This window comes from Argiope bruennichi, chromosome 1 (genome assembly GCF_947563725.1).
Source record: "Argiope bruennichi chromosome 1, qqArgBrue1.1, whole genome shotgun sequence".
NCBI lineage: Eukaryota > Metazoa > Arthropoda > Arachnida > Araneae > Araneidae > Argiope > Argiope bruennichi.
In genome coordinates this window covers 71,347,754-71,374,270 of record NC_079151.1, presented here as the reverse complement: position 1 = coordinate 71,374,270, position 26,517 = coordinate 71,347,754, and the positions used below count along the sequence as shown (strand labels likewise).

At 25.3% G+C, this 26,517-nt stretch overlaps 1 protein-coding gene across 7 annotated transcripts in view; it reads right to left on the bottom strand.

Moving 5' to 3' along the window:
* The window catches only part of LOC129979840 (neuronal acetylcholine receptor subunit alpha-7-like), a 484,828-nt gene that overhangs the window by 126,105 nt on the left and 332,206 nt on the right, over positions 1-26,517 (bottom strand). For all 7 annotated transcript variants that reach the window (XM_056090752.1, XM_056090754.1, XM_056090748.1 and 4 more), the window contains one exon: positions 22,926-23,035. In XM_056090752.1, coding sequence (XP_055946727.1) covers positions 22,926-23,035 — 110 coding nt within the window. The remainder of the gene's footprint in view (positions 1-22,925; positions 23,036-26,517) is intronic.

Genomic DNA, 26,517 nt, shown 5'->3' with positions numbered 1-26,517 from the left:
AGCTAAATAAATAAGTATTGAAATAAATTACCTTGGTATTTTTGATGATGCTGTGATTTCACTCATCTCCATTAGGAAGATTCATTTACGAAATATATTTAAATAGTTGAAATAAACAATAATAATATCTCCAATAAATCGTTGATCGCCAAAGGCAACTAGTTCATTAATGAGAACAATAATAATGGGAATAAAAAGTTTAAAGCATTCGAAAATTAAGCTATTAATTCATTTCAGAAAAGTGTTCTTTTTGTAATTTAAAATTAATTTTTCACTGTTATTTTAAAAATCATATAGATTCTAATAGCATTAATAGTTAACCAACACTTTGATCCTAGGTAGTAATGTCTGAGTTTTATTTTATTTAATTTCTTATCTATTAGTATTAGTAGATATTCATGGTACATTTAAAATTGTATTTTTAAAAAATAATAATAAACATTTCAGATATGATATTCAGATTAAGCTTCGTCGGCACCAACTCAGATTTCTCATTTCTCAAACAAAATATTCTATTGATTTCAACAGCATAACCTTGCTGGACATATAATTTTGTGGCATATTATATGTCCAGCAAGGCAATTGGATTAAAACATGCAGAAAAAATAATTCAAGAATTACTTCAATAACAATCGGCAAGATATAATTCTTAATTTATTGAATATTCTAGAGCGTTTCTTTTCTAGATTCTCCTAAAGTGCTATTATAGTTTTAATTTAGAATATAATTTTTTTTGTAACCTTAAAGAATCGAAGCAATACTCAGCTTTATATTTATATTAATAATGAAAACGGTTTCCATTATAACAACAAAATATATTATTTCAAAATATGCATAAACATATTTTTAAATATTTACTAAAATTAAGGAAAATATTGAACGGGAAATTCGTATGATTAAAATATTTTCTCAATTTGGTCAAAAATAAGTCGGAATAATCAAAAATAATTATTCACGTGAGAATTTATTTTATTGTTTAATTTGTTGCAGTAGAATAATTTGTCGCAATTTAAAGAATGAAACAAAATATTTTAGAAACTAATGGTTAATAAACGCTTAATTTTACTTAATTACAAACTAATAAAATTCTATTTAAAGTTTGAAAAATCTATTTCAAATGAATACTTCTCTCTTCGGCCACCAAGAATATCTGTGCCAAATCCATTTATTTGAATATTTTTTTTACCAGTTTGGCTTAAACTGAAATTTAAATGACTTCTTGATCAAATGTATATATATTTGATGTTCAGAATTTATGAGGCAATTTTAGAAAATATACTATTTTAATGCCATAACCCCCCCCCCAAAAAAAAGCAACAAAAAAAAACAGACAAACGGAAGCAATCCAATTTTATTACAAAAATATTTAAATAAGTAGTTTAAAGAGCTTATCGGAATTTTAAGATACAAAATTAACTGATCGTTTGAACTTATATTTTTTCGGAAAGTATATTTCTTTTAGATATTTTAATATTTTTCTCCAAAAAGAAACATTTTTGAAGCGTTCATTGCTTGAGAATTTACAATAATAGTTTAAATTGCGTAAGTGATTAAAAGTGATCATTATTGGTGTTTAAAATCTAATTGATACTCTAAGCTTTGCTATTCGAAACGTCTAAGTATTATTTTTTGATGATATTAAAATGTTTTACAACTTTGTTTCAATTGATATGTTCTTTTATGATAATTAAAATAAAATAAATAATTTCTGATTGTAAATAATTGGAAGAAATCTTAATATAATTCATTTTATTCGTTATATAAGGATGCAAATCAGTTTGGATTTCATTTAAAATATTGAAAGTGATTAAAATATTTTTCCTATGACCAATAATTATTTATGAGTTATATTTTTCCTCAATCGTTTGACGGTAATATTAAAAATAAATGAAAAAATGTCTTTTTTTACCCTTGTTGATTAATTGAACAGCAAAAACAAATTATAATCTATAAAAAGTTAATATTAATTTACAAAATTAGGAATTGAAATAAATAATAACTCTGACGTAATAAAAAATGCAAACATTTTTTATAATACTAATCTCGTTTTTAGAACTATTTTTAATATCTTAAATAGAAAGAATAAATGAAAAATTGTATTCAAGTATTATTATGTATCTGTGACTTTTTTAAAAAACGTAACTATGCAAAAGTTTAAAATCAGTATTTACTCCTTATATCGATTTATCGTTTGGTTTCTTTATTCAGATTTTTTATTCTTCCAAAATTTTATTCCAAATGCATTTATTCAAATTTTATTGAAACAAATTTTGTAAAAAATAAATTTTGTTACATTATGATTTGATATATCAAGGATCTTATGAAATTGTAAATAATCATAAATATTTCCAATATTTCTTTATAGGTTTCAGACGAAAATATATCTATCTGAATATTAGTTAATAGAAATATGCTTCCTAAAAAGGGATAATTTATATTACAAATAAAAGCTTTAGGGATAATAATTTACAAAAAAAAAGCTTTTAAATCGATTTATTTATCTAAATTAAAATCTAAATCATACTTTTGTTTATTGAAAATTCTTGCAAATCTATTTGGAAAATTATGGAATGGTTTTTGGAAATTAATTTGTTCTCTGAGGATTCCATTTTTAAAACTCAATTTTAGATGAAATACAAGGGTCCATCTGAAAGTTTTAAAATTTATAGCAGAAAAAGTGTACCCCGGCACGGAGAAATAATATTTCCCATAAGAAAATAAGAATTCTGTGACATGTGCAGGATCTTCGATAATGTTCGAACTTCTATCCGTCGAAGATATAAGGCCTCTATCACAGCCAGCAGTTGTCAGTTTGAACACTCTCTTTGGTGCTACTTGTGTTTAACCTTTGTAGTTTGTTTTTTTAATGTTTCTGCACAATGCGTTATAAATTCAATTTTCATCTATTATGTATTGCTCTTATTCTTGTGCTGAATGTGCGCACTACTTTGTCAGGAATACATTTCATATAGGGCTCTGGTATTGATTTCTGTATTTCTTTGAATTCAACTGGGACGTTGAACATTTATCTTTACTGGGACATAAAGACGTTGAAATAAACTTCGAAGTTATTTGATTCTGGAAAAATGCTAAAATAGGAACTTTGAAAACTTTCAGATAAATATTTAATTCTTAAATTATCTGGTCTATGTTCCATTGTAACAGAAATTATTTGATGTTAATAAATATTTATTTTAGAATAAATTTATTTACTTTTTCATATTCATATTTCATTCATTTTATGTTCAATTACATTCTTATTTATTTAAAATATTTTTTTAAGACTAAATACTTTACAGGAAATAAAAACATATCTATTGGAAAAGCGCCTTTTGCCTATTTTTGAAAGGACATTTTTTACATTTTTATTGCGATTTCAATTACATTGATGACCTCAATATATTCATCAAGATTTTATTTCTACTAGTAATATTATTTATCTAGATAAACAAAAGTTAATCAAAACAATTAACTATAAAGATGGAATAGTTTTCATACATTTAATTATTGATTGATAATAGTCTTTAAAAAATGTTAAAAAAGAAATTATTCTTAATATTTCTACTCCATTTCTGTGCTGAAATTTGATATGTACTAAGCAGAGTTTTAAACATTGATATAAATGCTTTTTTTCAGATTATTTTTTTCCTGATAGCATACACTTTCTTTGCAATATTTTGCTCAATAATTTTCATGATGCATTTGGATTTTAAAATTTTTTTAAAGAAGTGTTCCTCTGTTGATGCGTTTTTTTGTCTTTGTTTAATATTTTCTGCAGAAAGCATACATACATGCACAATTAACAAAAGTTGTATGACATTGACGCTTTTTATACCTTTTGGACTAAACTAAACTACGTCTATGAGAACATAAATTTTCAAAAAAACAAATTTTTTTCTATGTGTAAGGCAAAATATATGACATATATACGAACATAACAAACCGAATAATGATGCCTTTAAATTTATTTTAAATGGTTAGAAAAAATTAAAACAATAAATGAATGACAAATCATGCTTTTTTTATTCCTGAATTTTTAAAATATTAAAAAGAGTAAAAGAGGCAGCTATATATATATATATATATATATATATATATAGTTCTCTTACAATATATATATATATTATTGAATAAAGACTGTAAAATTTTCACTATAGAATAGTCACTTATTTATTTTTTCTATTCAAGCAGATAATGCAACTAATGCAGAAATAGTGATTTTATATGGCGTCAATAGAGGAAAAAGTTCAATGCGTTCATCTGTTCTATGGATTCGTATAGGCTATTACTGCTTAGAATTATTTTTGGGGTTACGAAAAAAATAAAATGTTTGCAACGTTAATTGAAGATACTGGTACACGATAAGTTACGGTCACAGATAATTCGTCTAGTGTGACAACTGAAATATTCTACAATATGTGGCGAGAAGGGCAATAACATCTTGTCATTCTTCCAGCTACGAAGGATGTTCACTTTGAAATTTACAGTTGTAAATGATTTTATTAAAACCCTTATAAATACCTATACAATACTAAATGTCAAATTATAAAGTTCTCGTACAATAATTTTAATAATCCAGGAAGAGCCTTTTTGAGTATCCTGTACATACATAATACTTTGAACATCTCTGTGTTTATGAGTGCGAGCCATATAGTAGTTGAAACTGCACAAATTTTGACCGTTTGCAAAATATATTATTATGAACGTTTGCATAATATATTATAAATTGTTATGCAAAATATAATTTTTTGATTTCCGCGTAATTTGTACTCGTCTTGTGTATGAAATTTCCATAATTGTATTTTATCTCTTTTCTAAGTATTTTTCTTAAAAAAATAAAATTCTTCTTTAACCGTTCAGAGCAGGAAAAAGACAAACGGCTCTAGAAACGAAAACGCAGGCATTGCAAAATTTTCATAGAAGCAATCATTGCACAGAATTGCTACATATCGATTTTACATTATTGCAATTAGGAAAAAAATATGTAGAACTGAAGAAATATAGAAGTTTTGATAACTTGAGGAGAAACGAAATAATTGTTAAATTTGAGTTATACCACGTGTTCTTGTCGATAAAATTATTTTTTTCTATGATTTTGTTGAAAACGAATATTTGATATTTCCACAAGACTTAATGCTATAACTTTGGGCGTTTCAGCCTATTTTATTATATGATATCAATAATGTAAACTGATACATTACAATTAGAATTCTATTAAAAATATAAAAAAAATTAAAATACATTAATTTATATCTTTTTTCTCTTATGATTGTATGAAATTAATAAATTATATGGGATATTTGAAAAATTCTGAAAATCTCTTCCCATTCAAAACACTAATTAAAAATTATTGAAAAAAAGAATTTTCTATCAGCCCTTTCCACAGAATGAAGATAAAGATTTGAAAACTGAAAAAATGGTTTTATTTGCTATTATCAAATCGTGCACACATTTTTGTAGAAACATTCGGAATTATGTAAAGACTTACTTTAATAATAATCCAAAAAAAAAATCAAGTGTCTTAATTATAAAATGCAATTGTTTCCAACCATGTTATGCAAAACGTATAGATTATGTGGCAAAATATTATTGAAGCATTAAAATAAAATTTACAATGAAATCATTAAATTTTCGAGGAAAAATAAGTATTTTAGTTAATAACCTTTAAATGCGAATTGACTGAAAAATAGCATACTTTTTTCATAATTTTAAAGTCAATTTAATAATAATTAAATAATATATAAAAATTCCTGTTCAGTGTCAATAAAATTCAGAATAATATCATCATTACATTGAGCTGTAATTCATTTGCTGTTTAAGAAAAGCTAAATGAAGAGGGATTTACCAAAAACTGATACTAGTTAACCTTGAATCCTTGTATTGAATTCTGTAAGTGGTTAGAAATATTCTTAATATCTGTCAGATATTCTGTAAGAATTGTTTAATTTGGTTGGAAACTTGAAATTTACGGGATAATTAAAGAGTCTTATTGTCAAATAAAAGGTCTGACAGAAAAGTTCAGATTTTTTTTAAAAATAATTTTATATATGCTTATAACTATTGGCCATAACAAATAAATCATCGATGAAAATTTCAAATCATTATCTGCGTTCTTTGAAAAGGAATGATTCAGATTCTTTTCTTCATTAATTTTTAGTTTTTGCTAAACGCCCATGTGACTAAATTTTCTTGATAAACTCTCAATTCTTTTAAATTTATTGATGTTTGAAGACAGTTCTTCCAGCTTTGGAAAAATTGTTTAATTAAATACTTCTGTTAGGATACTTTTGATCACATAATGTATCAGTATCTGAAGTACCAGTACCGAGTTTCTATTTTCTATATAAGTTAGATCAATTTCTTTCAAAAATATTAAAAAAGAATAAATAAATTAATACATTCTATGAATGGCAATGCTTGCAGATAGCTCTTGTTATTTGGGTTACATCAGAGTATTTCGAGTCAGAAATTTTGATAATAATGTTAATCGGTGGATTTGATCAGGTTGATTTTGAGATACGTTTTCGTTTCAGTTGCTTTATCCTAATTATTCAAAGCATTATTTTCACGAGTCTTTAAAAGTTCTTCAGATAAATATGTTTTAAAAGGAAAAAAAACCCGAAAAAAATAAGAAAGATAAATTAGCAAAATGTTATCTTAATGACTAATATAAACAATTAGGAAAAGCTTTAAACTAAAATTAGATCCGATATTTGTTGAAAGAAAATCGCAAATAAAATCAGAACATTATTTACGAATTTTTCTGTTACATTTTTACACTCAAGATATACAATAGTTTGGTTAAATAAGGAACTCTTCCTTTTATTTGAATTTAAGAATTAGAACTATTGTCAATCTATTTTGATTCTAAATCTTATTTATGTCTTGAGAAAATTATATAAGAATTAATATAATTTTCTCCCCATGATATGTGTGAAGTGTTTGGAGAAAATTAATAATTGAGAAATAACAATATAATTTTAATACACTTCAGAAAATTAATATAATTTTCCTCAAGTGTGTGTATCTGTGTCCCAGGAGGCTTCATTTGTACAAGAATCACGACACAAGAGTAGAAGAGAGAGAAATTTTTCCCTTCGTGTATTTTACTATGAGATTTTGATAGGGATTTCTTTGCCACGTGTCGATTTAAGTCAGGGAATTTAAAAGAATGTTGCAAACATTAAGGATTTTTATGCCTTCACTCTGAGTGTGGGAACCTGCTGAATTCAGCAATCTTATAAAGCGTTGTAACACGCATGTGTTCCCAAGCGTGTTATTCAAGTCATATAAAGCAAACTTATAAATCGTAGAATTGCATAAAAAAGTGGGATTTGGATCAGAAAATAAGAGAACATTTTAGAATAAAGTTAATACTGACTAAAATAAGATAAAAATTAGGAAATTAATTTGGATTTAAATCAGATTAAGATATATTATACATATACACACATATATATGTAATGATATTTTAAATTCTTAATTTAATCCAAATTAATTTCCAAAACTTTATCTTAATTTAGCCCATCGTTTATCTTAATTTAGCCCCAAACTTCATTCTAAAATATTCTCTTATTTCGTGATCCAATTCCACTTATGGTTTAATTAATCCCTTTGTAAAACTAATGCGCCATCAGTACTACGTATCAAATGAAAGTGATACTTTTGCCCTTATCAGAGGTCAAAACATGTATTCCATCGGCACGTGGCCGGAAATCATATGTTATATAAGACCAGTGATCATTTGTTCGGCCCTTTTTTGCCCTTTTCCTTCTTTCTTTCTTCTGCTTTTGTGCCGCATTGTGTCTTCTTGTAAATAATTATGCTTTCACAAAATGGATATTAAAATTAATTTAAATATATAACATGTCTTCAATGTCTTCAAACCTGCCTTCTGCTGCAAACAAAATAATCATTACATACAATTTAGCCGACTGAATTCGAAATCCATGTCATATATACACACAAAATGCTACATATGAAATGAGAATATCAACAAAAGTACAAATAGAATATTTTTGAAAATTTTTTTCTTTGTACTCGAACAATTCAGAGGTTTAATATTTCGTGTATAACATTGAAACCTCTTTCTATTTGAATTTAAGAATTAGAACTATTTATTATATAATAATAATTATTGTTAATAATAATTTTCATTGTGAAAAATTATTTTAAGGACTAATATTAAAATCTTAAAAAGGTTATAAACCTAAAATAAATGTTATATATGAAACGAGGGAATAGTATTTATAGTAATAGTTTTCATTCCTCGTAGTCTTCCAAGTGCAATAGTTCGGTTACAGAGAACAAACTTTGATTTCCGTGGGACTCAGTTTTACCATCTAAGAAGATGTTTCGGTGGGACATTTTATTTTTATCAAGTATGGCTCCATCTGTATCCTGTGACTCTCTTTATAGCGATATTCAATATTCCAGGCAACTTCTGAGAGTTTTATGAGCATCTGGGGAACATATAAAATGTGTCGGGAATTTCGAAGAGACATAAAATACGTGTCAGGCTTACATTTAAATGAAGTAGTTATTCTCAGATTTCGTTTATCACTTTTTTTTCTTCCCTAAATATACGGAGTCAAATATTGATTTATTAACTGAGCTTAAAATTTATTCGTAATAGTTTTTATGATCAGCAAGATATTGAAACAACTTGTTACGATTCTTTTGAAAATATTTTTTGTAAAAATTCGGAAAGGCAACAGATTGCATTCTTAAAGTCAATACTACTTCATGTCCTAATTTTTTTGTAAACAGTTGTTAATGAATTTCATCGGTTTCTTTGCTTATTAGTTCTAAATGTTTTCAATATTTAAGATTGTTTTCTTATTTATATAAATATTTCAGATATAAAAAGATTTCAGATATAATAAAACTATTTATATTTCATTGGCAGATAAAGATATTAATCAATAAGTTTGTGGTCTCAAACATGCAGTTGTTATCAGGTTTGTTTTTTCTTGTCATAGTTTTCTAATTTAAATCGCATATTCAAAATTTGCCTGAGATGCCATTTTTATCATTTTTTTATGCTTAAAATAGTAATTTTCTTAACAAAAATTCTTTTTTCTCGAATACAAATATTTTAAAGATATGTATATTCAAAATGATATACAAACATAAAATTAAAGACATGAATTTTACCGCTTTAAATGAACACATCAAGCCATTAAAGAATTTTAAGTTTAATTGATGAACATTTTGCTTTAATACAGGGGCTAGTAGTACTTAACGGGAGTATAAAAATTATATAATTACACGCACACGCTCTCTCTCTCTCACACACACACACATACACGCACGCACACGCACACGCACACACACATATACATACACACATATATAGTATCAGTTTCTAATAGGTGTTTTTTAATTTAAATGCAATTATTATTTTCTTATTTCTTTTCTTTATTTAATTTGTTCTATATAATAGAAAAGGATAATAATTAGGGTTTTAATTCATATAAATATTTTATTTTTAATCATTGTTACATGTAAACACGCAGATAAATTCTATTGTTTTGAAAGAAAAATGGCAACTTAATTGAAAGAAAAGGATATAGTCTATAGCTTGGTTGCCATATATCAATAAAAAAATTGTATTAACAATCAAATTACTAAAACAAAACAATGATCACTTTTTATATAAAATTTGGACTCTTTTTTTATTTTGCATTTTGCACTTATTTTAAAACGAAAATTTAGATATGTGAAGGCGGAATTACACTATTACAAAAAATAAAGCCTTTGAAGGAAATTTCAATATTAGAGACTCTATAAACTAAAAGTTGACAATTACTATCATTATTTTCCTTAAAAATTTTCATTTTATCTTTATTTAGTACTGAACTATTAATTTTTTGTGTGATTGTTACCAATGTTTATAAGGAAAATTATATATCATAAATATTTATAAAATATTATCATTTTTAGTGTTATTGTGTAACATGTGCAAAGAATTTAATAGTATATTTATTGTCTAAATGATGTAAACAATTTCATTACTGTAGAAAACTTTTTTATATATAAAAATTTGATAATAATTTAGATCAAACAATAATTATAAAAAAAAGACTGGTAAAATAAATTTTCAAAAATATTTTCCCAATTTGTAAGTATGAATATGCAAAAACGACTTTCAGAAAACTAAATAAATAAAACAATAAAACAAAAAAATAAGAATAAAAAATAGTGAGCATATCCAAAATACATACTACTATCGCTTCAAAGGAGATAATTTTTTTTCCATCAAAAATATTTGCATATAGATGTCTTTAAAATAAAAAAAGAAAAAAGAATTTTCACCAATGCTATTCCAAATTCATAAGAGAAAAAGTGCGAAATTAAATATTTATGAGGGATCTCAATAAAAAGTAGAAAGGGAAATTCAGTATCTGGCTAAAAATAGTTATACGGCATTGATAAGATAAAATCACTGATGGTCGTAAAACGTTTCTATAAAATCATATTTAAACATATTTCGTTGCTAAATGAATAATGATTTTCATCTGACATTAAATTATTAGAAAAGTTGTTCGTTTGCAGGTAGATGTCGAAAAATAAATTTAACGTGATTGATGATGTGACGCAAAACAAATGATATTTCTAGTCATCTTCTCGAATGCGTTGTGGCTTTTGGTGGATTTTGTATATTTATATACGAAGGTGAAAGCTCCGATTTAGAAATCAATAAATGTAATCTATTCTGCTTGATTTGTCAAGATATCATTTGATTTATTTCGGACATGCTTTGGAAAACATTAAAAAGAATGATGTTATAAAAGAAATATTTTTTCTGATCAATTAAAAAGGAATATTTTAAAACGGAGATTTTAAGATATGATGATAGGGTTTTGAAATAAAAGCAAATAGAAGCGCAGATGAAAATCTTTTTTATGTAATTAAAACCATTTAGGATTCAGAAAAAGCACCAAACTTATTTTTTGTAGCTTATCTTTGTAAATTAAAGGGTGAAAATTAAAAAAAAAAAGTTCTTCTATGAAAAATTTTTTTAATCTGATTTCGTCTTTATAATAATAAAAATGAGCACTATCGTTCAGTATTTTTCTCATCAATAATTTTGTTTCAATTTCTTCAAATGCATAATTTGATTAGAGTTAAAAATTAACTCTGATTCAAAACCTTTAGATATAAATCAAAATATCATTTTAGTGTGGTTTTGTTTTAGACTGTAATTAATAGCATTTTAATTATAATTGAACCTTTCTCGTCATAATTCAAATGGAATTTTTTTCTGACGCTTAGCATCAATAAAATTATACAACTTCAAAATCTGTTGTCTTCAGAGAATCCGTGATGATTTTAAAGACTTTATAAACAAGGAAAATAAATAATCTTTCTGTGAATGTATGAGTTCACGTTAAGAATCCCTTATTTACAAGAGAATATCTGATAATTTGATTTTCACATGCAAAATTTGCTTGCAAGTTAAATTAATAATATTAAAAATTTCATTATGAAACTATTAAGACTTTTATATTCTATGTTTTTTTTTTTTTTGTAAACCAATCTATAAAATACTTTATCTGTTATCCTTAATTTATTACTAAAAGCATACTAAGCGTTATTAAAATAAAATTTTCCTTTACGGTTTTTTCTAATTCATTATTGTAACAGATGACAATAATTACGCTTCAAAGATCATTAAAGATATATTATTTATAAAAATCCTGCTATTATTTATCTTAAAACAAATAAATTCATATACACTATATCAAGCATATTATCAGTTATATAAAATATTTTGAACAAATTCTTATTTGCGTTGTAAGCAAATACTTTTTTAAAAATAAATAAAGTTCTTATTTGCGTTGTAAGCAAATACACGTGAAGATACACGGTAGAAGATATCAAAACAGAGATTAAATTATATTCTCTATATTTTTTAAATGTATCACTAGAGAAGTGATATCCGTTTCAGTTAGATTTTCTACATATTAATTATACGTCAATAACTAGAAACTTTGTTAGAAAACCAGTTAATTGCAGATAATCTCTGCTTAATCAGAAATCTTATTTCTTTCATTTGATTTCTTTGCTTTTGAAATAAATATTATTTATTACTATTCTTTGAATATTATCAAAAATATTTTCGGAAATATTTCTGAAAAAAAAAACATAGTTATAAATATTTATTTAAGACTTGTTAAAATAGTTTATTGTTTATATAATAATGGTAAAAAGAAAGTTTTAAATGAATTTTATATAACTCGAAACTTTTTGAATTCGTTTTATTTGAAATAAATCCATAAATGATAAAATTCTACAAATGTTTAGATCTTCAATCTATTAAGCTATTTTTTTCTTTTTGAAAAAATATTGTCTTTTTTTTTTCTGAAATTGTTTTCCTTGAAAATAATTCTAAAAGAAAATGATACCGTCAAAGTTTATTGTTTTATCAGCAGAACATATTATCACATTTTGTCCACATATCTTTAAAACTCGTTCGATTTTCATTCGGAAAATGTTTCTTAAACTTAATTTCAAACTTGAATTGTAAATATTTAATTTTGTAGCAAGAAAAGTAGAAGGAATCGAAATATGGTGTCCTCTCATTTTGGTATCACAAGCATACTTGCACGCTTTGAATTTTTTTAAGTTATTATTATTTGAAAAGATGCGAGTTGCAATTCGTTTTATAAATGGTAGAGTAGAATTAAGAAAAACGATGGAATGCTATAGATCTTAAGTACTTCAATCTAGGTGTTATGACTATGGTGTTAAAATTTCTATTAATGGGTAAAAATATTTTATTATTTTAGAATAAATTAATTTAAATGCATTTTTAATGTCTTTCGTTGGCGAATTGCAGTGCTTAAGGAATACTTTATCTTAACAATTCATTAACTTTTTAGTAAATTTTATTTCTTTTATTTAATTTTATTCTAAGATATTCATACATTAAATAAAGAACCCATTCGATGTAAACCACAATAAAACATAAAAGGCTTATTTTTAATTAAATATTTCTGAAGTAACGTATAAGAATATTATAAAATAATAACTGAATTTATTGACGCAATCTAACCTCGTATGCTTCACATTGATGGTTGTTGGATTTTGGATTTAGATTATATCAAGAGTTTGAAATGCATTACTACATTTCCAGTTAAATGTAAGACATTCATGTTTTCCGGATAGATTTCACGCAATGAATACAAAAGCACTTGTAGTTGTTATTTCATATGTGACAACAAATACTTCTCTCTTGATATTTTACATTAGCACTTTTGAAAATGCAGCGCTGCTTCTTTTAATGAAGCAATTACAATGCGTAAAATTGCGCGATACTTCTCGCTATGCTATTTTAATATCTTTTTCTTAATACAAAATCCAGTAGGAGCAAGTTCTTTAATTTGTTACTCCCTATTTTGCTTATCTTAAGCATAGATAATGAAAGGCTGAAATCTCCTGTATACTTATCATTTACATTTTATGTCATAGAGAAATTGTGAATAATTTATGCACATCAACATGCGTGTAGTAAAATAAAGAAGTTGTGTTGATCGACTACAATTATTTATCAATAGATTTTATGCAAATAAATAATTTATATGTAAATATGTGTGCGAATCTTAATTAATAAAGATTAATGTGAAAGATTTTGCTGATTCTTATTTTTAAAGTTTATTCTTTTTTCTAGACACTTAAATTCAAAATCAAAAATACTTAATGTGCAGAACCGTATGGGCTTTTTTTAGTTCCTTATCATTGTAACTTTACCTATATAGCATTGATATACTATTTCACATGAAATCACAATTTTCAAAAATGCGCAAAATCAAATGTTTTTCGTAAAATGCCTCGTTTCTAATGTATAAAAGATTCAAATTCATTCGCACACTCTGTTTTTATTTGCGATTTCTCCATCTATACCTCATGTACTTGGTTATAGTTTTACAACAACTCTTCATGCAGCCGTCATGGCATAGGGGTAGCGCATCTTCCCTGTGATCTGGGCGTCCCGAGTTCGAATCCCGGTTTGGGCATGGTTGTTCTTCCTGTTCTATGTGTGAATGTGCCCTCCTGTAAAAAGGGTTTGCGCAAGCGAATGAGTGATAATGAGTGATACGTGTGTAGTCAAATCGTACTCTTGGCCCAAGTTCACCAAACTCACCTTAGGCTTTGAACAGCGGGCTTGTCCGTGGCAAGTACCATAAGTAACAACAACAACTCTTCATTATTATTGCTTAAAAAAGACTTTGTCTAATAGTCAAAAAGAACGGCTAATAAATATGATTCATATCTTATCAATTTAAAATGTCTCGACCTCAAGTTATTGCAACATAACTGAATCTTGTTCTGATTCCAGGGATCAATTTTTATAAGAGAAATTAATATTTCTAGCATTCCTTAGCAAAATGTTTTTTTTTTAACATTTGAAATTCAAAAAAAAAAATAGTGTCATTAAAATGTTGAATAAAAAATAATAGTGTATTGAAAAAAACTTCCAAACTTTGCAGAATAAAAACAAATTTATACTTATTTTAAATATAATTTATTTATAAAACGAATTTATAAAATATTAAGAATGAAATAATAAGTTCAAAGAAATAGATGTTGTAGAACATTAATAAAACTAGAGCCATGCATAAATAATATTATAAAAGGTAAAAATATTTATAATTACCGAACTAGAAGCAATAAAAAAACGAAAATTTGAAGCGTTATAAAAGTTTTTATACTTTATTATGTTTTATAATCAGTGACATTTTTAAAACTTCAAAAAGGCAAGTCATGGAGCCATGTTTAACAATAAACGGTAAAACCGTAGTATAATTAGTGATATCCGCAGAGGCATTTTTTTAAAAATCTATTTGACATACATTGAGTTCATAAATTTTTCAAAAAAGGGGATAAATTTCAAAAAGTTGATCCGCTATTGATAAACAACGACGGAAGTGATTTTTCTCTGCAAAAATCGAATATTTATATTTATATAAAAAATTGTTGCTTTCCTAAGAACTCTTTTTTAAGAAATCACCCAAAAAGGAAATAAAGAAAGTGTACACAAAAAATTTATAAGGGAATAGCGTGTGGTAGCATAGCGTTTTATAGAAGGGCTGGATGGCATAAGGAAATCTGGTAAAAATGATAAACATCTGAGAGAAGAACAGAATGGGAAAAAAATGGCGATGCCATTTGAAATTTTTTCTTTCTTGTTGATAAATTGAAAAGTACGAAGTAAGATATTAGAAACAGAAAAACCTTATTTCTTATTCTTTTATTTTGTATACAGAATTACGAACTAAGATATTCATTAAGTATGAAAAATGAAAGAATGAGTTTCAAAGAAAAGGAAATGGTAGATGCACTTGTACATTATTAAAATTAAAGAACCATGCTGAACTAATGTTATAAAAGTGGGCGTCATTTATAATTAGAAATCCATGCACAAAATATCCTCGTAAATTCAAGAATCAAAAAAGTACACACTTTTTAAACATCAGAACATATTTTAAATCTTCAGATTGTCAAGTCATAATGTCGTCTTTAACAGAAAAAGAAGGCCATTGAATAATTAGGGATATACCGCTGATATATATATTATAAAATGCACTTGGAGAACTAGCACTCTAGACTTGCAATTTTTTTGAAAAAGGAAATAGACTTAAAAAAACTGATCCGTTATTGATAAACAACAATGGAAGCCATTTTCTTGGAAGAATTCTTGAAAATCTAATATTCATATTTCTATAAGCATCTGATATTTCCCTAAAATTCTTTTTTCAGAAAATAGTAAAAAAAGAATGCATGAATATATATATACTCGAATAGATTTCTAAAAAAATAAAATAGAAAAAAAACCCTGGCATAAGGGAAATCTGGCCAAAAATGGCAAATTTCTCAGAGGGGCGACACCAGCAGATTTTTTTTCTCTTAACGATGAATTGAAAAGTATAAAGTAAGATATAAGAGATAAAAAAAACCCTTATTTCTTATTCCTTAAACTTTGACTTTCAAATAAAGGAAAATGGTATATTAGCATTAGAGAGACATATAGAATAAATTTAGCTATCCATACACAAAATATCATCGAAAATTCAAGCGCCAAAGAAGTGTACACTTTTTAAACATACGAACCTTTTTTTTAAAAAAAATCTTCAGATTGTCAAGTCATGATGTCGTCTTTAACAGGAAATAAAAAAAAAGTCGTAGAATAATTAGTGATATCCGCTGAGGTCATTTTTATATGTATATAAAATCCACTTGAAATACTAGTCCTCGATTTGCAATTTTTTTAAAAAGGGAAATAAATTTCAAAAAGCTGATCCGTTATTGATAAACAACAATGGAAGCCATTTTTCTTTGAAGAAATCTCGAAAATTGAATATTCATATTTCTATAAGCATTTGATGTTTCCCTAAAATTCCTTTTTCAGAAAATAGTCAAAAAAGATAACATATATATATATATATATATATATATATATATATATATATATATATATATATATATATATATATATATATATATATATATATATATATATATATATATATATATATATATATATATATATGTACTCGAATAGATTTCTAAAAGGATAAAAGAAAAAAAAAAGAATGTGGCATAAGGGAATCTGGCAAAAATGGCGAACTTCTCAGAGAAGAACAGGAACGGGATAAAAAAAATGGCGACGTCATCAAAATTTTTTTCTCTCTTAACGATAGATTGAAAAATACGATGTAAGATATAAGAAATAAAAAACTTCCAGCAAAAGCGCGAAATAAATGGGGTTTGACGATGCGATAAAAGAAACGGAAGAAAACTTGAGCTTACTGGCGATTAAAAGCGTAATACAACTCTGATAAGAGAAGTTTGAGTGTAAAATATCTTTTTCTTGAAAGAAGGACGCCAGATGGGTTATCGAGGATAATTCAAAAGAAAATTATAATCAATAACTTGATATTTACTGAAACTTCTTCGGTCGATTTGCAGGCATTCATCCAGAAATTAGAAATTTTTTACTCACGTGAAAAAATAATGGGAAAGCATTGTGGATGTCTATTTGAATGCAGGATAGACTGCCTTCCGACAGCTTTTTTTTTATCTGATAGAAATTTCATTTTGCATAGAAATGAGAACAATCTATGATTTTGGGTCACAAGAGAGTAAGCTTTTTTTCTTTTTTTGGCGCAAAGAGATTAAATTCTTTTTTATCCCAAAATGGATAGCATTATGTTTGTTTCGCTTGAATGTTTTTGATTTTCTAACGAAAACATCTGACAACAATTTGGTGAAAGAAGCCTAAATATTGAAGAATTTTAAATACTGATCTCAATGATGTTGAAATGAATGTTGAAATTTTCAGTGGGAAAGGTGATATATTTATTCAATGTAAGAGGAAGTTTAAAATTCATTTTTCAGGAAAATTAGACTAAAAGACTTAAAGATTTATGAAAAAGTAAGCATGGAAGCTAGCAATAGAAAATGTTCGAATAAAGAGAAAGAAACTATTAATGTGTAAGTTTTCCTCTTATTCTTCTATAAGGCTTTTATTCTCTTAAATATTTTTTGTGGTTTTTGATTTTCCGTTTCCAATTTTATTCTAGAAAAATTACTGTATTCAGTTTTTGTCTAAATTTATAAAAAAATATATATATATATATATATATATATATATATATATATATATATATATATATATTCTTTCAATCCCTTGAAATTAAATAATAGCACATAAACAGTTTCAAGAAGAAAATGTTTGCTCAGAAATCAAACATAGCCTCTATAAACATATTGGCAAGTCAAGAATGCATTACTTAACTGTCAGCCGGTTTCATAGCTCTTTAACCTCTTAACTATAATTGTCACTTATGTATCGAATATATATAATTAGCAACTGAAACAATTTAAATAGAGTCATGTTAAAAAATTAATTGGTCCATTAATCAACCCATCTTTCCATCTTATTTTTGGTACATTTGTTTAATTTGCAATTTATTAACATATATCATATACAAATATGTTATAGGAAATTAGAAATAAATTAATAATTCTAAATTTGGTTAAAAACCATTAATCTAAAATGTAAATTCATATATTAAATAAATATAATTATTTTAGTAGATTTCATTTGTTACCCCAAAATTATTTGAAGAAACAATAGAATGCTACTTTTAAAGGTCAAGTTTTCGATTTTACTTTTAAAAGATATGTTTTTCTTTGCTTTAATATTTAAACAGCATAAAAAGAAAAAAAAATCGAAAAATAAGACATTGCATAAAAACATAATTTCTCATATGTCAGAGGCAATTAAACATGCCACAAAGAATAAATAAGTTAAATTACCGGAATAAAGTCATAAAATATTTATTCATCTCTGAATTATAAAAAGAATGAAGGACTTAAAATGGCGGCTGTTTCTTGATGTCTGATTAAAAAAATATTGTAAAACAAAGGGCTAGGAGTAGAAAGAAAGAAAAAATAACAAATGCATTTATTTTGTGTATCCTTATTTTAGATATACTACACTTTTTTTCATATAAGGTTGTTTTTTTTTACTTGAAAATAAAGCTCACATTTTTTGAAGATTTGTTTCTCTCAAAATTCCAATCTTTTTTAAATTTGTTGAAGAATTCACGGGTTTCATTTTAGGAACAATTCTATTGAAAGATTCATGGATTTTCTAATAATTAATTTATTTAAAACTATTTAATAACCAAAACTTATCTGTATAATTATTTTAAATAATGTTTTTTGTTTGTAATCTTACTATGCAGTAAATTATTTCATTGTTTGAATTAAAGTTATTTATTTATTTTAGAATTATATAGAAAATTTTAAACCTTTTAGAAAATAATACCTTTTATTTGAACCTTATATATATATATATATATATATATATATATATATATATATATATATATATATATATATATATATATATATATATATATATATATATATATCAAATAACATTTGTAGAAATTCTATTTAGTTATAAATAATAAACGAGTGAATAATAGAGAACTGAGTTGGAGATTTTTAATTTTTCTTTATTTAGAAAGTCAAAGATAAAAGTTGGTGCATTTTGTTCTTTTCAAAAATTTTTCTCACGCATTTTCAATGAAGCTAATGAAATTTAAATTCTAGTTTAAAATTTATTATGTAAACTATAGTAAAAGGTTCAGTTTGAAAAAAAAGTATTTTTTAAAATATAAAAAGTGTTAAGATTCTATTTCAAATTTATAAACTTTTAATCACATTAACAGTTAGGGGGATACAGAATTTCAAATAATTATAAAAGCAATAATTCTCGGAAGTATGATGATAAAAAAAAATATTCCGCAGAATAGATGAAACTTTTTTTCACATTTTATAATTTAAATTTATAAATGATTCTACATTTGCTGAAGATATAAAGGACACAAGATGGATGGAATTATAGTTTCCAAATATTAAATATATTAAATGATTTATAATGTTCAATATTTCCATCAAATTATATCAATACTTTTGCTCCATATCCAAAACTTAAACCACTGACGACATTATTTTTTTCTGGTATCTTAATCTCCATTATGAAGTTCCAAGTATTAGAATCCAATGCATAGCTTCTACATAATCTTTTATCACTCATAAATGTTAATTTCTTTCGATTTTATAGCACATCTTTAAGCAAAATTCTTTTATCTCTTTTCATTAGGAAGTTTTCTTCAACCAAAATATTATGGTCCATAATTAAAGCTTAAGATAACGAAGCCATGATAAATTCAATTAAAGCACTACTTCTACTACCTATTTGTTCATCCGATATTTAATGGACCTTCCTTTTTTAAATCAATATAAATTTTCACTTAACATATGATGACACATACAATCAGGGAGGCTCTTAAAGGCAGAGGTGGAATTTTCCTTTATTTTAAAATTCTGACTTTCTGCCCCAAACTACTTCGGCATCAGTGTCACAATTCATTTTCGGAGCTGTGCATGCATTCGCTTTTGACAGGTTGTCTTTTATTTTTTTTCAGGCTTTGTTACCGCTTTGAGTTGAATCTCCTCGTTCGTATTCAGAAAATTGTTTTCCCGAAACTTTTCAGTTAGTTTTAAAGCTAACAAATTTCTTTTTACTCTAAAATGACAGAGTAAGTTTAGCGTGAGTTTATTTGATTTGAAAGATATTGCCCCGAACATGCATTACTCTAATTAAAGTATTATTTAGTTTGGTGCAAGTTAGGCAATGGCTTCGGTATCTGATATAGAGAAATTAATGAATAATTATGAGTGTTTGCGATAAGGGGAGATGCCACAGATAATGTGCATTATCTGTGGTTTTCTAAAACTATTTTTCTTTCCTAGCGTCTGGATTTGACAGCATCAAACTTTTAAATAGCACCATTAATGAATCTTTTAAAATAGATCTCAACACATATATGGAGAGTGTGTCTGTAAGTGCCTTTTAAGACAATTTATATAAAAATAAAAAGGTAAAAATTGGATTACTGTACCAAATTAGAAGTAATTTCTTATAGATTACAATGAAGTATAGGTGTTTTTTTGGTGACAATATATCATGGAATTCGACTTTTTGACAGTTTATATACACAACAAACAAAATATGTATAAAGTTATTAAAATAATACGGCTTCAATACCTACCAAAATGAGATGGTTTAAAAATACTCGTACTTTATTGTGGAAATTGTAAACCTTACATTATGCATGGAAAATTTAACTGAAATTAAAAATAACTCTTAGGTCGGAAAAGTAGCTGCACGCCGAAGTGGGCTATTATAAAATATAAGCAGAATATTGTTGTCAATTAATGATGTTAAACTATTAAATCAGATTTTTATTTCCATAATTAAACATTTTGCAGTAAAGTTAGACATATCCAACATGATTATCACATATATATTTTTTTAATCTCAGCATTTACATTTTGAGTTAATTATTAAAATAATTTCAGTGTTAACTGATTTCAAGAGTTTTGGATTACATTTATAATCTCTTACCTCAGCTGAGACAGACTCTTTGCAATCGATATCACTTAACTGAAATTAATGACACCAGTATGTTTATTCTTTATATGAGATGTATGAAATAATTAAAATGTATATTTTCCTTTATCATTAACAAGCATTTCTTATACCCACCTACAGTTATAAAAATTCTAAGGGAAAAATTATTTATATATATATATCAGTTTTTGTGTAAACAAATGCCGACGAGATCTAGCATCTTAAATGTGCTTGACATATATAATCGAAATTTTGTATTTCGATGATTGCGTAATCTTTTGTACTTCATTCGTATTAAATCTTCTTGGGATTGGATGATCTACATATGTATATATAAGGTAATATTCGTGTGTATGTTTTTTATAGTCTAAAAAATTATTGGACCCATTCGCGCACAATTCTCCGAAAAATAAATCACTTTCTCTTGATAATGCTTAAAGTTAGTGAAAGTTTTTTTGACTATTAGAAAGAAAAAGACGTGCTTAGTTGTATTATATGAATACTGTTGTTTAAATGTAGATGGCGCTACGAAACAAAGCTTCTCAGACTGAAATTTACAAAATAAGAAATATTTTTTACACATGTAAAGATAAGTTCGAATATGTTTATTGAAGTATAAAACAACAATAATTGATATTTATGTAATACAAAAATAATAATTTCTAAGTATCTAATTTTAATTAAATAACGGTAGTTTATATCATACTTTCAATTCCACTCACTTTATCTTTTAATATATTTAAATTTAACTATGAAAAAACATTACCAGATTCGGTATGTTAAAAATAATGAACTCAGGCAATTTTCAAATCAAGTAAATGAAATTTTCAAATCTCGTGTAAAATTCCGCAAGTGTGAACTGGGCAATAAAATGTAAAAAAATACAATATAATTAGTATTTTTAGGTTTAAATAATGGCTTTTGAGAATTTTTGAGAATTTTAATCATTTTATATTATAACTACTTATATATTATATTACTTATAACATCTTAACTACGTATTATATATATATATAACCAACATTATATATATATATAATATAATGTTGGTTTTTCTCTTAATATGCTAATGAATTTGTCTGTTTAAATGGGGTGGGGGTGGACTTTGTATGTTATGGATAAGGAGATTAATCATCTTTATTAATAATAAGTGATATATAGCTTTGAAGTAATGTAATATATATTTATATATATTTCTCAAATGTAGGATCAACAATGTGGTGCTGATTCCTTTTTCTAGGTTTGTTTCTTTATTTATTATATATTATACGGTCAAAGGAAAAAAATAAAGGACGGGGTGACACTGAAAGTTTTAGCAGATTTTCGCATACTGTGGATAATGTCAATACTTTATAATATATTGCTTGTTTTGAGTTTTGGAAAAATTTTCTCGGGCACTAATTACATTATAATTCTTTCGAATTATTTCCTTCATATGAGTTTTGATTCCATGTAAGATATGATATTATTATCTTCAAGACATTTTCATTCCAGCTTCTATCATTTAATACTCTTTTCTACCTTAGTATAAAAACTGTCTCTCAATTTCCCACTCTGTCTCGCAAGTTTGTGAGACAATAACCAAGAAAGTCTTATTGCAATAATGTAAGATTTTCAAGACTTTTAAGGAAACCTTGTTGGAGAATTAGTTGGACTTTTGTTGGAAACTTAGAAATTCCGAACTAAATAATTTCATATTTAATCTCTTTCTGATGACAGTTAATTATCTTGCAAATATTCGGTGCTTTTTATTGTTTGTTACATGATATCTTTCTAATATTTTAAAATAAACTTTTGTCTCTAATTCTTACTATGCATTTGGCAAAGCATGGCCTCTTGCCTTTAAGCCAAAAAACTGAAACCAATCAATCCGTCATCTGAAGATAGAAATGTATCCATTAGTTGATAGAAAGAAAGACTCACTTACCTATTGTACATTAGGACGTCTGGTTTCCAAATTTTGTGCGGAGGTATTCTAAGGTCTTGTATGCCTCCGAACTCTGAGGCGTTCCACCTGAGATTCACGTCCACCCACTCCTAATTTGCATAATAGAACAGATAAGACAGCGTATCTCTCACTGACAAAAGCAACCGATAAAACAATGCAAAAATTGGAGGATCGTTTTAGGTTTAGGTTTGAATGATTAAGCGATTAATATACCACCGTAATATAATAATTGCAATATTAAACTATTGCAGTTTTTAAGGTTTAAACATTCACACTTAAATTTGTTACTCAGTTTAGTATTTTATATACATTTGAATTTCAATGATTGAAAAATTATCTAAATACTGGTATTTATTTCCTTTTTAATTGATTAGTTTTAATTATAGTAATTTAAAAAACAATGAAATGGATAATTTAAAAACTTTGAAAACGGATAATCACCTAAAACAATCCTTCAATTATTCTATATTTTTTATTTAAATTGGATAAAATCTTTAGAAATTTTTAAATTTTTCATTAATTTGAATCAATTTTATTTTTTAAAAAAATATTCAATTTTTATATACGTTTAAAAGATTAACCAACTTTACAATCTAAATACTTTTAACCGTAAAGTATGTGGATGCTAATAAATTCTATTGAAATTAATTTTATTTTTATAAAATGCTTTACTAAAATTTCATTAAAGTAGTATTTCTTATTGGCTCATATGAAGCTATCGTGATGATCCAAATTCGTAAGTATTATTTTTTTAGGCATTTAAGAACCATATTTTTCTGAAATTTTATTCCAATTTTTTTCTTCTTTCATAAATTATCTTAAATGCATGTACAACTATTGATGCGAAATTTTAAAAGAAACATTTGTTTTAGTTTACTATAGATTTATTTAAAAGATTGCAAAGAAATAAAGAAGTCTCGTATTGATATATGATTACAAAGACCTTTTTTATTACCATTACTAAATTATTGTCCACTACTTAAATGGTTAAAATTTTATTCACTTATTAAGTTATAACAGAAAATAAACTTTCTCTTAGAGTTGTGCGGATCCAAACAACATGAAGATTATGAGAACAAAGGAATTTCTTCTGTAAAACTTATAAGTTAAGCGAATTTTATTTGTAAAATGCTTAAACCCTATATATATGATATAAAGTTATTTTTCAAAGTTTTGATATGAATTCGAAAACATTCAATAACATTTTCCTTAAAGTCACCTGAAAAGCACAGCGAAAAAAATATATTTGCCTTTTTAACTTTTTGAAAAAATACTACTTTGAAAAATCTATTTGAATTAGAGCTCTTTTATTTATAATTATTATGAAGGAAGCTGACATCCTTTTCAGATTTTAATAGTTTTAAATTTATAGTCTTTTGAATGTACGTTAGTTATATCAACTATAACAAAACCATTGTTTGCGAATATTCTATTTAAAGTTCCAAAGAATTTTTGCAGATAGAAAAATTTTAGGTGTTTTAGGATGTGTATTTTTCTGTTGAATTATATTTTCAAAGTCTTAAATCGAAGAAAAATGCAGGAAATTGTTGATAAAGGAAAATTTAGAAAATGCATTTCGAAAAATCCCTTGTAGAATTCGTAATATTTTTTGCATTAATTTCTTCTTTTCTAAAAAATATTTTAAAATTGTGAAGTGATTTTGTAGATACCTTGTATATTAATTTCAGAAAAAAAAATTTTAGATGCCACAATGAAATTTTTATTTTTAAGAAAATTTTTCTGCATTTATTATCAATATACTTTTTTTATGTCGTTGCTAATCAAAAGTTTAAGGAAATTAATCAATTGAAAGGAAAACTATATTTACCATTTTTTAGCTTTATCCTTAAAGTAATAAAAAAGCTTCAAAAAAATCTTCGCTAATATTTACAGTTAAGAGACTATTTTGGAAGGAAATTACTTAGTAAAATTTCTAAACGTTTCTTGATATCAAAAATATATCAGAAAAATTCGACAAAATATGCTGCTTTTCCGATTATAAGTTTTCTTATAAATTTATTTATCTTTCTAACAGCACTTTTATCAAGCACACTTCAAAATATTAAATCTTTTCTCTCTTGCATTAAATATACGAATTCTGTACTAGATAAGTTTAAATTAAATTTCAAATGAAATAGTTACAATTATATATTAAAACGCTGCCATCATTAACTCAGATAACGTTTAAAAGCTCTTGAGAAAACAAACGATATAATACAGGCTTTTCTTTAGGAAAAAAATAAGCTCTTTCTCAAATAAATTCAGCCGGTTTTAAGCATCTAAGCCTTCGATTATTTCTTAAATATTCTATTATCATCATTACTGCTTTATCTACTGAAACTTTTCGAGAGATGCTGTCATTTGAGTAAATATCATTGTTTATACAGTGGATTGTCTTTCTCAGTATGGATGTTTGATCTAAAAATTGAGCTTGTTAAGCATGGCAAATATTTTTTTTTACCAAATCTTTGGAAGTGGAAATCTAAGTATGCATCATATTGCATACTTAGATTTCATTGCAAAGAATAAAAAAATACGAATTCCTTCGTTTACAAAAGATTATATAGAATTAATTGTTCAAATATTCAGTAAAATCTTTCATTCATAATTTAAATATAATAAATTCTTCGGTAAGACTTAAAAACACATTGCAAATCGAGGCATTTATGAAGCAATTGATTGGGATTCAAATAATTGCATACAATTAATTTATAACTTTTGTGAAATGAGAATTTATTTTTCATCCACATACTTTACACAGTTTAATTAAATATTTTAATGCTTTCTTAAATTATGAAATGTTTATAGTTAAATCATTTAATTAGAATTTAAAAAGATTTTTATTCAAGTATTTAAGAAATTCAGGAGAATTTATTTTTAAAAGCATATATCAAATTAATTCATATGTATATATATTAAAATTAAATAAAATAATTCTTTTTTAAAGTAATGATAAAATTATAGAGTAGACAGAAAATCTCATTTTAAATAACAATTAATGTTACTAAGAAATAAATTTCATATTTACTTTTAAATTTAATTTAATTAAAATATATATTTTCTTTACTTATTCATTAACAAATAATTAATATTTTATATATGGAACACATTCATTCAAATGCATTGAAAGTTAATAAGTTAATTCGAATAATTTTTTTAAACTGATATTAGATTTATTTTTTCTCTTTTTTCTTCTGTAATAAATGTATTGTTCAAGTTCTTAACACGAAGATTGATATTGAGATTGATATTGCATTGAAACGAGTACTTAGGTCTCGATTTCTATGAGTAATTTAAAAAAATTAATCAGATTTTTACTTGATATAATATTGTTTTATTAGTAAAAAAATAAAAAAAAAAAAACATTATTTTAGAAAGTATTTCAACATGAATTTTTCAGAGAGAGATTTTTAGAGATCTGTTACATTCATTTTTGAAAATATAATTTCTCCATATGTTGATACACACAGTAATATTTCAACGTTATTTGATCTTTTATTGACAAAATAAAGAATATAACTTTTTATTTCTATTAACAGTAGTCTCTGTTCACTGAATTTATTTTAACAGA